Here is a 13,583-nt window from a genome sequence, read left to right on the forward strand (position 1 = left end):
GTTTGTTAGGACATCTACTTTGTGCATGACACAAGTAATTTTTCCAATAATTGTTTACAGACAGATTATTTCATTTAAAATTCACTGTATCACAATTCCTGTGGGTCAGAAGTTTACAATTCACAAAGTTGACTGTGCTTTTAAACAGCTTGGAAAATTCCAGAAAATTATGTCATGGTTTTAGAAACTTCTGATAGGCTAATTGACTTATTTTGAGTCAATTGGGGGTGTACCTGTGGATGTACGTATTTCAAGGCGTACTCAGTGCCTCTTTGCTTGACATCATGGGAAAATCAAATTAAATCAGCCAAGACCTCAGAAAAAAAATGTAGACCTCCAGAAGTCTGGTTCATCCTTGGGAGCAATTTCCAAACGCCTGAAGGTACCACGTTCATCTGTACAAACAATAGTTCGCAAGTATAAACACCATAGGACCACACAGCCATCATACCGCTCAGGAAGGATACGCGTTCTGTCTCCTGGAGACTAACGTACTTTGGTGCGAAAAGTGCATGTCAATCCCAGAACAACAGCCAAGGACCTTGTGACAATGCTGGAGGACACAGGTACAAAAGTATCTTTATCCACAGTACAAAAGTATCTTTATCCACAGTAAAACTGATCCTATATTGACATAACCTGAAAGGCCGCTCAGCAAGGAAGAAGCCACTGCTCCAAAACCACCACAAAAAAAGCCAGACTACAGTTTGCAACTGCACATGGGGACGAAGATCATCATTTTTGGAGAAATGTCCTCTGGTCTGATGAAACAAATATAGAACTGTTTGGCCATAATGACCATTGTTATGTTTGGAGGAAAAGGGGGATGATTGCAAGCCAAAGAACACCATCCCAACTGTGAAGCACGGGGTAGGAAGGTAGGAAAATGATGTGGATATATTGAAGCAACATCTCAAGACATCAGTCAGGAAGTTAAAGCTTGGTCACAAATGGGTCTTCCAAATGGACAACGACCCCAAGCATACTTCCAAAGTTGTGGCAAAATGACTTAAGGACAACAAAGTCAAGGTATTGGAGTGGCCATCACAAAGCACGGACCTCAATCCCATAGAAAATTTGTGGGCAGAACTGAAAACCTTGTGCAAGCAAGGAGGCCTACAAACCTGACTCAGTTACACCAGCTCTGTCAGGAGGAATGGGCCAACATTCCCCCAACTTATTGTGGGAAGCTTGTGGAAGGCTATGCAAAACTTTTGACCCAAGTTAAACAATTTAAAGGCAATGCTACCAAATACTAATTGAGTGTATGTAAACTTCTGAATCACTGGGAATAAAAGCTGTAATACATAATTATCTCTACTATTATTCTGACATTTCACATTCTTAAAATAAAGTGGTGATCCTAACTGCCCTAAGACAGGGAATTTTTATGAGGATTTACATGTCAGGAATTGTGAAAAACTGAGTTTAAATGTATTTGGCTAAGGTGTATGTAAACTTCCAACTTCAACTGTACATTTAAAAAATCCTATGTGGCCATGGTCAAAAGTAGTAGTCTACATAGGGATTTGGATGGGATTTGAGCTGTGCCCCCAGACTTCCATTTGTCCCACACAGCCAGGAAGACCTCAAAGAGCTCATCCAGCTCTCTCTCTGAGTCATTAGGCTTGTTGTGGACGGGGATCATAGCCAGGTCCTTCAGCACTACAAATGCAGTATGGTTTATGGTTTATCAAATAATTCAGGCAGATTCTGGGCACTTCTATTCAAATAATTTTATACATGCCTAAAGAACATGGTAGTACCTTGGTGTGCATAGCAGTCAGCCAGATCATCCCTTACAATATGTGAAAAAGTTATGTTACATTTTCAGTCATAATGTTGCCGTGAATCACATGACATTACGACAAAACTAGTAATGTATAATCATTGCCTGTAAAGTAACAGGAACTGTTCCTTATGTCCAGTCGTTCCCAAGCGGATGCTGAGTTTCAGGGCGTAGTGATCTGTTGTGTTGACTCTGTGGTACAGTATACATGGAGGCTGAGGGGATTAAAGCAACTCAAAATTATTGAGTTACAGAGAAAGTGAGTTGTTCTTAAAATGTTATGTGCCATCATATATTCAACTCAATAGGAAAGGTGAGGTTGAATATAAACCTGATTAACAGCAATGTCACCAGTTTAACTCTCTCGGGAAGCAGATAGCGGATGCCCCCCTCACATCCACCACCTCCAGAACCACTATAATGTCATAACGAGACACAATCTACAAAACAGAGACTTATAGGCCCAGCTAGTGTGAACCCTGTAGGTATTTAGTGGGTGTGGGATCTCCCTTTATGGTTTGGTGACTTACAGCCTTTCAAGCAGCTATCATGTGTAATTATCTTGTTTTCTTCTGTAGTCATGAGGACCTTAGCTGTCAGCCAAGATAAAACACATTATGGTATTGTAACGATTGTTAACTAAACATGTGTTATAAGAAAGCCACTCCTTGAGCTGTGGCTTATTCCACTACTGCGGTTGAGCCTTATAATACTAACTCCAAATGACGACTAAAGTCTTCTTATAGTAAGAATACTGCCAACAGATTCATTGAAATGGTTCTAGAAATATTTTTTGTTGTCAAAAAATTAAATATTGTGTTTGATATTTTCTCCATTTACAGAACCCTGTCAGGTATGAATGCATAAACAAATGTTTAACTTCACAGGTGTTGGGCATCTGGATCAGTAACGTTATCCAGTCCAAATCTCCTGATGTTAAAGGATGCAACCTTCATAACCCCTCAGACAGAGAGAGAACCTAAGTGTTAAACATTTACAAGGCATATATTTACAACACATTAGTGAGTTAACTGTAACTGATTAATATATATTTTTTTTCCTTTTTTTTCACCTTTATTTAACCAGGTAGGCTAGTTGAGAACAAGTTCTCATTTGCAACTGCAACCTGGCCAAGATAAAGCATAGCAGTGTGAACAGACAACACTGGCCTCCCTACACTGGCTTCCTGTCAAGGCAAGGGCTGATTTCAAGGTTTTACTGCTAACCTACAAAGCATTACATGGGCTTGCTTCTACCTATCTCTCTGATTTAGTCCTGCCGTACATACCTACACAAGACGCAGGCCTCCTAATTGTCCCTAGAATTTCTAAGCAAACAGCTGGAGGCAGGGCTTTCTCCTATAGAGCTCCATTTTTATGGAACAGTCTACCTACCCATGTAAGAGACGCTAACTCGGTCTCAACCTTTAAGTCTTTACTGAAGACTCATCTCTTCAGTGGGTCATGTGATTGAGTGTAGTCTGGCCCAGGAATGGGAAGGTGAACGGAAAGGCTCTGGAGCAAGGAACCGCCCTTGCTGTCTCTGCCTGGCCGGTTCCCCTCTTTCCACTGGGATTCTCTGCCTCTAACCCTATTACAGGGGCTGAGTCACTGGCTTACTGGGGCTCTTTCATACCGTCCATGGGAGGGGTGCGTCACCTGAGTGGGTTGAGTCACTGATGTGATCTTCCTGTCTGGGTTGGCGCCCCCCCTTGGGTTGTGCCGTGGCGGAGATCTTTGTGGGCTATACTCTGCCTTGTCTCAGGATGGTAAGTTGGTGGTTGAAGATATCCCTGGTGGGGGGGCTGTGCTTTGGCAAAGTGGGTGGGGTTATATCCTTCCTGTTTGGCCCTGTCTGGTGGTGTCCTCGGATGGGGCCACCGTGTCTCCTGACCCCTCCTGTCTCAGCCTCCAGTATTTATGCTGCAGTAGTTTATGTGTCGGGGGCTAGGGTCAGTTTGTTATATTTGGAGTACTTCTCCTGTCCTATTCGGTGTCCTGTGTGAATTTAAGTGTGCTCTCTCTAATTCTCTCTTTCTTTCTCTCTCTCGGAGGACCTGAGCCCTAGGACGATGCCTCAGGACTACCTGACATGATGACTCCTTGCTGTCCCCAGTCCACCTGGCCGTGCTGCTGTTCCAGTTTCAACTGTTCTGCCTTATTATTATTGGACCATGCTGGTCATTTATGAACATTTGAACATCGTGGCCATGTTCTGTTCTAATCTCCACCCGGCACAGCCAGAAGAGGACTGGCCACCCCTCATAGCTTGGTTCCTCGCTAGGTTTCTTCCTAGGTTTTGGCCTTTCTAGGGAGTTTTTCCTAGCCACCGTGCTTCTACACCTGCATTGCTTGCTGTTTGGGGTTTTAGGCTGGCTTTCTGTACAGCACTTTGAGATATCAGCTGATGTACGAAGGGCTATATAAATACATTTGATTTGATTTTTAAAATATATGTATATATTTAAAATATTGTAATATTTAAAAAATATTAAAAATGTCCTGTGTGAGAGGTATTTGTCATTTTTAATTGGGGAAAATCACGCAATCCAATATCCCTCTCTCTCTCTCTCTCTCTCTCTCTCTCTCTCACACACACACACACACACACAGGCACACACACACGCACGCACACACACACGCACACACACACATGCAGATCCCCCTATACACACACATATAAATAACATTGCAAACATCCTCATCGACACACCTATATGAGATGTGTAGATAATAGAGATAGGATCAGTCTCATACTGCTACAGTTCAAGTATCAAATGAGAGCAGTGCTCAAAACCAAACCACACGGTTGGTTGTAGACAATCCAGTAATATCTCTGTTACTCTATCTGTGGAACTGTGATGATTGATTAATCTGCCTTCACACCTGGGCAAACCTGACAACCACCTGGCAGCCACCTGACAGTGCAGTGTAGTCACCCATTAGATGGGGAGGGCCAACCGATAATCATCATTGTAGTCACAGCTGAATGACAGTGAATAGAAGTGTCTGCCTGCAGGCTGACAGACCAGTTTGTTGTTTATATCCTACCTCAGAGCTGCCTATTTGTCAACTAGAGAGAGCACCGTATGTGTCACAAGCAGCCAATGTTGATTCAAAATGCGTAGTTTTCTAGGTCTTATGTACACTCTTAGAAAAAAGGGTTCCGAAATGGTTCTTCGGCTGTCCCCATAGGAGAACCCTTTTTGGTTTCCAGGTGAACCATTCTGGGTTCCATGTAGATCCTTCTGTGGAAATGGTTCTATATTGAACCCAAAAGGTTTCTACCTGGAACCAAAAAGGGACAGCCCAAGTACCCTTCAAGGTTCTCGATAGCATTTGATTTGTCACACCCTGACCATAGTTTGCTTTGTATGTTCTATGTTTTGTTTGGTCAGGGTGTGATCTGAGTGGGCATTCTATGTTGGATGTCTTGTTTGTCTGTTTCTGTGTTTGGGCCTGATATGGTTCTCAATCAGAGGCAGGTGTTAGTCATTGTCTTTGATTGGGAGCCATATTTAGGTAGCCTGTTTTGTGGGTGGTTGTTCCTGTCTTTGTGTTTGTTCCACCAGATAGGGCTGTGTTTGGTTTTTCATGTTTCTTGTTTTGTAGATTGTTCTATTTTCATCTTTATTAAAGATGTACAAAAATAACCACGCTGCATTTTGGTCCGCCTCTCCTTCCCAGGAAGAATCCCGTGACATGATTGTCCAGATTTACCTGAATCTTTTGTGCTGTGGTCCAAGTTTTGATATGCAAAGTCTTGTTTTGGCTATAAATATTTACATGTCACGTTTCTAATCTTTTGGAGAAACACTTGTGAACACATTTAAGGTCAGTTATACTTTTTTACCAATTTTGGGATATGGTTTGGATTTGAAGTTCTACTCACAACAAAGCTGTCTGGCAATGTACCATTCCTATTGTTACTTTATTTGTATGCTGACCTCTAGGGTCACAATTTTATACCAACACCATTTACAATCCTTCAATTACTGTCATATAGGGCTGTTTAAGACCTGCAACACCAGGGGATGAACTTTCTGGTCAATCAATGATTTTAATTTATAAATAAAGGAATAAAGAACCCAAAGAGGTGAGATGCTGGCTAACTGTCACACTCTCATAACTGGACAAGCTGACTTGGAGAACATAAAAGACACACCATCGTTACCTCTTTTAGATGGCACCAGTAGTTAAAGAGAATTATTAAGTTAAATATAAAGGCCAGTGTAAAGTCTTGTTATTAAAAAAACAAAGTCCTAAAGGCTGGCCGATACAGCACATCACATTCCCTCTAAGGTGTTTTTTGACCTTTGAGTGTTCATGTGGTAGAGGTAAAACCACAAGTCTTGGTTCCCTAAAGCACGTCAGGAGAACAGGTATCCAGGTACACCATGTCTGTAACAGAGGGTGAAGGGGCTTGAAATAGGTATGTACAGTATGCATCTGACTGGTTCTTCCACATTGAGAAGTGACATACCTTCACCACCTCTTTCTCGCCCATACACATACATACACCCACACACAGACACAGGCTACACTGGCCCTACCCTGGCCCTTCTATATAAGGGGATGAATTTGTTAACGGTAACACACCTCAGCAACTCCAGCCTCAGTCTGCAATCATCCCAGCTGTAATACATTCACACAACGGAACCATGAGCATAAGGACAAAGAATCGCACTGGGACAAGCCCTAATTACATGAGAGACTTCAGCAGCATGTCTTTGGGCTCCAGAAATGGCCCCAGGACCAGCAGCAGCGGCCTCTACATGGGAGGCTCCATCACGGCCGTGACCATCAACCAGAGCCTGCTGGCACCCATCAACCTGGATATCGACCCCAAAATCCAGGCTGTCCGCACCCATGAGATGAACCAGATCAAGGGTCTCAACAACCGCTTTGCCACTTTTATTGATAAGGTACCGTATAAATAGTTTTTTGCCACTTGCTGTTTTTTGTCTTTTGTTTGTGTGAATGTTCAACTCAAGTGAAAAATACTGGAAAAAATATTAAAAGTCTGAGTTATTGTGGTAAATCCAGAAAATGCATGAAAAACATTCAAAATGAGTGAGGTGGATTGCATCACATCTTCTTAATAACGGCATTCTTAATAATAATAATAATAAGAGGAATATGGTTGTGATGATGGTAATGACACTCCAATCTACAGTCGTGGCCAAAAGTTTTGAGAATGACACAATGTCACGCACGCCCTGACCTTAGTTATCTTTGTTTTCTTTATTATTTTGGTCAGGTCAGGGTGTGACGAGGGTGGTATGTGTGTTTTTCACTTGTCTAGGGTTTTTGTATACCTATAGGGTTTTGGTATGTCTAGGTAAATGTAGGTCTATGGTGGCCTGAATTGGTTCCCAATCAGAGGCAGCTGTTTATCGTTGTCTCTGATTGTGGATTCTAATTTAGGTTGCCATTTCCCATTTTGGTTTTGTGGGTTATTGTCTATGTGTAGTTGTCTGTCAGCACTCGTGGTATATAGCTTCGTGGTCATTTGTTTAGTGTTTTTCCTTCATTAAAAGAAGAATGTATGCTTATCACGCTGCCCCTTGGTCTCATCAATATGATGAACGAAACACACAAATATTAATTTTCACAAAGTCTGCTGCCTCAGTTTGTATGATGGCAATTTGCATATACTCCAGAATGTTATGAAGAGTGATCAGATGAATTGCAATTAATTGCAAAGTCCCTCTTTGCCATGCAAATGAACTGAATCCCCCCAAAACATTTCCACTGCATTTCAGCCCTGCCACAAAAGGACCAGCTGACATCATGTCAGTGATTCTCTCGTTAACACAGGTGTGAGTGTTGACGAGGACAGGCTGGAGATCATTCTGTCATGCGGATTGGGTTCGAATAACAGACTGGAAGCTTCAAAAGGAGGGTGGTGCTTGTAATCATTGTTCTTCCTCTGTCAAACATGGTTACCTGCAAGGAACACATGCTGTCATAATTGCTTGGCACAAAAAGGGCTTCACAGGCAAGGATATTGCTGCCAGTAAGATTGCACCTAAATCAACCATTTATTGGATCATCAAGAACTTCAAGGACAGCGGTTCAATTGTTGTGAAGAAGGCTTCAGGGCGCTACCATCAGTCCTGCTTCATGCCAACAGTAAAGCATCCTGAGACCATTCATATGTAGGGTTGCTTCTCAGCCAAGGGAGTGGGCTCATTCACAATTTTGCCTAAGAACACAACAATGAATAAAGAATGGTACCAACACATCCTCTGAGATCAACTTCTCCCAACCATCCAGGAACAGTTTGGTGAAGAACAATGCCTTTTCCAGCATGATGGAGCACCTTGCCATAAGGCAAAAGTGATAACTAAGTGGCTCGGGGAACAAAACATTGATATTTTGGGTCCATGGCCAGGAAACTCCCCAGACCTTAATCCCATTGAGAACTTGTGGTCAATCCTCAAGAGGCAGGTGGACAAACAAACCCACAAATTCTGACAAACTGCAAGCATTGATTATGGGCTGCCATCAGTCAGGATGTGGCCCAGAAGTTAATTGACAGCATGCCAGGGCGGATTGCAGAGGTCTTGAAAAAGAAGGGTCAACACTGCAAATATTGACTCTTTGCATGAACTTCATGTAATTGTCAAAAGCCTTTGACGCGTATGTGTGTTTAACCCTAGAAGCACCTCTCCCTCTGGGCACTGTTTCAACATTTGTGTGTGTTGTGTGTGTGTGTGTGTGTGTGTGTGTGTGTACGTGCCTGCGTGTGTGCCAAACATGACGTGTGGACTGAGGAGTCCAAACATCTATAATAACAAATCAATTATTAATGCGTATGTGTGTGTCACAGGTGCAACACTTGGAGCAGCAGAACAAGATGCTGGAGACCAAGTGGAAGCTGATGCAGGACCAGACAACTGGCCCCTCCAACATGGAACCCATGTTCCAGACCTACATCAAAAACCTGCAGAGACAGCTGGACCAGATCAACAATGACAAGGACCGGTTGGATATGGAGAACAGGAACATGCACCATAATGTGGAAGACTTAAAATCAAAGTAAAGACACAGTGACGTTAGTCTGGTTGGAGATCTGTTTGTGCGTTAGCCAATTCCTCTGTCATGTTTGTTGTCATGCAAGACATGCATGTTGGACTGTGACAAACGCCTGCATAATGCAGCTCTTCGGGGCCAGAGTTGGTCTCCCCTGTTATAGAGACCCTAACCCTATTCTATTGCTTTGGCTTGTTCCAGGTATGAAGATGAGATCAGAAAGAGGAACACAGCAGATAATGACTTTGTCCTGCTGAAAAAGGTATGCAACTGAGTAACATTCAGTGAAGAATAGTCTCAGAAATGTATTGTATAGATAAAGTATAGCCAGAGTCCCATTCTGATCTAATCTTACTAAACTGCCGTGGGTGGAATATTAATAATAGTTAGGGAAAATAGGCAAATCATCAAAGGTGTATTACAAATGTGCCTTTTATGTTCAGTAAAGCTTGAGTATTTTCCATGTTGTGAAAGATGTAGCTACAACTAGCTATGTAAACAAGAGTCAGTAATGCAAACATCCCCATATGAACAGGAAAAAAGGGGCTATGACGTGTTATGTGAGGCCGCATCGGGTGGGCATGTTTCTCAGTGTCACAGCTGTTGACTGTCTTCTGATGTCCTGTAGGATGTGGACGCTGGTTACCTGTCCAAGGTGGCTCTGGAGGACAGGTTGGCTGGGCTGGAAGAGGAGGTCAACTTCTTGAAGGTCTTGTACGATCAGGTAAGGCAGTGCTAAATCACACATATATATTTTTGATGCCTCTATAGTCAAAGATGCCAATACTATAGAGACACGGTATTTAGCACTATAGAGATGACAGAAATTACATTGTTTCTTTCATGACAGGAGCTGGGTGAGCTGCAGTCTGACGTGAAGGACACCTCTGTGGTGGTTCAGATGGACAACTCCCGGGGCCTGGACATGAACCAGATCATAGCTGACGTCAAGGCCCAGTACGAAGACATCGCTGCTCGCAGTCGGGAGCAGGCCGAGAGCTGGTACAAGACCAAGGTGAGGTCAGGGGTTAGAGAATGAGGAAATCTTAAGGGTTCATGCCTAACTGAGCAGTACAGCAGGTCAAACAATAATTCGTAAAATAAACCTGTCGTCTCTGCCCACATCAGGTTGAAAGTTTGGCCGGCCAGGCTGGCCAGGCTGCAGAGGAGCTGCGCAACACCAAGGCTGAGATCGCCGAGCTGAACCGACTCATCAGCCGCCTGCAGAACGAGATCCTGGCTGTCAAGGGACAGGTGAGCATCGCACCTGACTGGAAGGAGTAATAAAGAATTCTATAATTGAAGACTGTTTTAATCATAGACTATAGTGTCAGACTTGATAGAACACCACCTTATAATTGAGGAGTACTGTATGTCAAAGCTTGGTGCCAGACTGATTTCTGCTTTGGCCAACTTCTCATTATCTACGATTTGGCACAGCACCAATATGGCATTGTTGATCGCAAAAACAATGTTACACTGTCAGACTAAAATACCAATATATCTTTGTCTGGGAGAACAAAGACACATTTTAGAATGGAGCGATCAAGTCGTATGCCGGATGGCAGCACATGTCTCCTCTCACTGGGAATAATTACACCTACACAAATGGAGGACAGATGATGACACAGTGTTTATGCATACCTGAACTACATAGGCCTACGTTATGCATACAATAATGTATTTCTGGGCTATAATGAAAACCTAATAACTGTAAAAATGACCCATGATAACAGTGTGGAGAAAACAACGCTTATTTTTTCTGTTCCAAATTTCTTCTGATACATTTTCCCCCTTAACCCTTTAGCAGGCCAACCTGGAGAGACAGATAACCGAGACGGAGGAACATGGGGAGATTGCCGTAAAGGATGCCAGGGCTCTAATCAAGGACCTGGAGGTAGCTATGCAGAGAGCCAAGCAGGACATGGCCTGCCAGATCAGGGAGTACCAGGACCTGATGAACGTCAAGCTGGCCTTGGACATCGAGATTTCCACCTACAGGAAACTGCTGGAGGGCGAGGAGGCCAAGTAAGGAGATGATGAAACTCTGAGGGACTCAAAGTTCCACTATGACCAGCTCCTCTGCATAGACAGCTTCCGAAATCCATGATGCAGAGAGAATTAAGTGTGTATAGCTGTATGATGTTCTTATTCTCTCTTCCTCTTCCGTCCACAGATTTGGACAACAATCCATCACCAACATTTCTACCACAAAGCCTTGTAAGTTCTATCACCCTAATCTACTAGACGCTCCTGACAGAACTATTATCTCTAAAGTTAACATTATTCTCCTCTCACATTCCTTTACCTTCGAACCTTGTTTTACAAAGGCTTATACTATTGATAGGATTTAGTGATCGAAAACAGGTGTGGTGATTGGCAGGAAGAGGGATAAGGGAATCTTGATGGTGACGTGAGCCTTTGTAATAACAACCCGCATCCTCCTCTTTTCCCCCCAGACACCATGCCAGAGACCAGCTACCAGCAGCCCACCCGATCTTCTGCTGTCTTCATCAAAGTGGTGGAAACCACCGACTCCTCCAGATCGTACCACTGAAAAACAAAATGTTGCTGAGATGCAACATGACTCGGAGGTCATTTTCAGAAGGGGCTACAGTTTCCATAACAATCCGTAGCACTCATAATATATTCATAGCAGCCTATTGATGCAGTCATAGAGCATTATGAGACTAGAGCCCATTGGCTGTGATATTTACCATACTATGAATATTTATAAGACAATATCACCCAAGAATTTGCATCAAGTAAAGTGTTACTGTTACTTTATACGATGGCATTGTTGAATACTTGTTTTTGATTGGCTTGAAGGGCATTCTACAACGTGCACTGTTTTCCTATAACGCATGGTGTATTTGCACGGTAGAATTCAATGGCTATAGTTGATTCTTACATGTTCTATGTTTGAGCTGCTCTTGAAAGCAAAGTCGAATTGAAAACATCATTGCCATTGAATTCGAAGATAGGACTGGTGATTTAGTTAACCAAACAGACTTGCAAGTTTAGCTATCATGGCAACTACTGTAGCTATCTAGTGAACTTGCTAGCTTCTTCAGTGGATGTTGAAAACATTCCTACCAGCAAATTAACTAATTTCTATCGGCAATTATGTTAAATTATAGTCATGGTATAAAATGGATAATCAACGCTGGGCTCTTTTCGTTCTCTGGACACTAATGCAACTCTGTGTGAGGTCAGTTCCACTCTGCTGGCACGTAGTGGAACACACCGTGTCGTTAATTGTTTTCCATAGAACGCATAGAGCCCCTCGTTGATTATCCCTTACATATACTAATCATGCTACATCAGAGAAATGATCTGTCAACCAGACCTCACAGAACCACTTTATTTCTTATGCTCTACTATAAACTGCATTGAGCTTAGATTAGCCTAGAATCATTTTCTTTACTTCTATTAAAATGGTTTAATGATGCAATATCATGTACCAAGATGTTCAGACACAAATAGACTCATAATGGGGATCACATGCAATCGTTTGACTCATTTTTCACTTCTGACAGATTATTGACTAGACTACACATCCGCATTTTCTACATTCTCTTCATTCCAACCTCCACAAAGTACCAGATGTTGTGTGATGGTTATCATGACAATACCTTCCTATAAGGAAGATGGGATCCACCCAAATCATTTGCGTTCCTGGATCCTTTCACAGCATTATAAGGCTGCGTTGAGATGACCCAGGCCCAGCTCAGTTAATCCCTACCATTGTGACGCAGAGTTGTCATAATGCTTCAGAAAATGTATATTACACCAGGGGCATTGGTAGACACAATGTAAGTAACCTAATTTATGTCCCTCTAACTGTCATCTGCTGATCATACAGCTGTTGTATGCATTACTCATGTACCTATGAACCAGATTTATACTATTAAGACTGAGCCGGTGTGCCCTAGGAGGAAGTCCACTGTGTGCAGCTCACCCTGCACTAACATAAATAACATGAGCATATCTACTTCTGCTAAGCTTCCCAGTAAAGCAATAAGTAAGCATCCCAGAAAAGTGCTCAAAATGGCCCACATTAACATATGTAGCTTAAGAAACAAGGTTGATGAAATCAATAATTTGCTAGAAACAGATGACACTCATACTGTCATATCTCTGAAACTCACTTAGATAATACCTTTGACACAGAGGTAGCAAAACAAGGTTATAAAATGTACAGAAAAGATCAAGGTGTTGCTGTTTTTATATTCAGAACCACATTGGAGAGGATCTGATGTTAAATACTGTTGAAGTAATATGGCTACAGGTTCATCTGCCTCACCTAAAGCCCATTCTGGGGGGAAGCTGCTATAGACCAAGTGTTAACAGTCAGTATCTGGATAACGTGAGAAATGCTTGTGTAATGTATGTGATATCAACAGATGTATATTTTCATTTTGATTTAAATATTGACAGGCTTTCATCAAGCTGCCCACTCAATAAAAAACTTCAAACTGTAACCAGTGCCTGCAATCTGGTTCAGGTTATCAGTCAACCTGCCAGGGTAGTTACAAACAGCACATGAATGAATCATCAACATGTATTGATCACATCTTTACTAATGCTGCAGAAATTAGCTTGAAAGCAGTATCCAGAACCATCGGATGTAGTGATCACAATATAGTAGCCATATCTAGGAAAACCAAAGTTCCAAAGGCTGGGCCTAATATAGTGTATAAGTGGTCATAGGAATCATTACAAAATGTATTGTATGTTGATGTAAATAATATTTG

The 13,583-nt window shown here is 42.3% G+C and overlaps 1 protein-coding gene across 2 annotated transcripts; it reads left to right on the top strand.

The window, feature by feature from the left end:
- The first annotated feature begins 6,369 nt into the window (after positions 1-6,369).
- Positions 6,370-12,336, top strand: LOC115102032 (intermediate filament protein ON3-like). Of its 2 annotated transcripts, none has more exons than XM_029621540.2 (9): positions 6,370-6,713; positions 8,624-8,832; positions 9,028-9,088; positions 9,455-9,550; positions 9,677-9,841; positions 9,955-10,080; positions 10,634-10,854; positions 11,003-11,046; positions 11,286-12,336. In XM_029621540.2, the coding sequence occupies exons 1-9, from the start codon at positions 6,450-6,452 to the stop codon at positions 11,381-11,383; spliced, it is 1,284 nt and encodes a 427-aa protein (XP_029477400.1). In that variant the 5' UTR covers positions 6,370-6,449; the 3' UTR covers positions 11,384-12,336. The 2 variants fall into 2 exon arrangements, with proteins under 2 accessions (XP_029477400.1, XP_029477401.1); XM_029621541.2 differs by having other exon boundaries at positions 10,637-10,854.
- Positions 12,337-13,583: the final 1,247 nt, after the last annotated feature.

The sequence above is a fragment of the Oncorhynchus nerka genome, linkage group LG20 (genome assembly GCF_034236695.1).
Source record: "Oncorhynchus nerka isolate Pitt River linkage group LG20, Oner_Uvic_2.0, whole genome shotgun sequence".
Lineage (NCBI taxonomy): Eukaryota > Metazoa > Chordata > Actinopteri > Salmoniformes > Salmonidae > Oncorhynchus > Oncorhynchus nerka.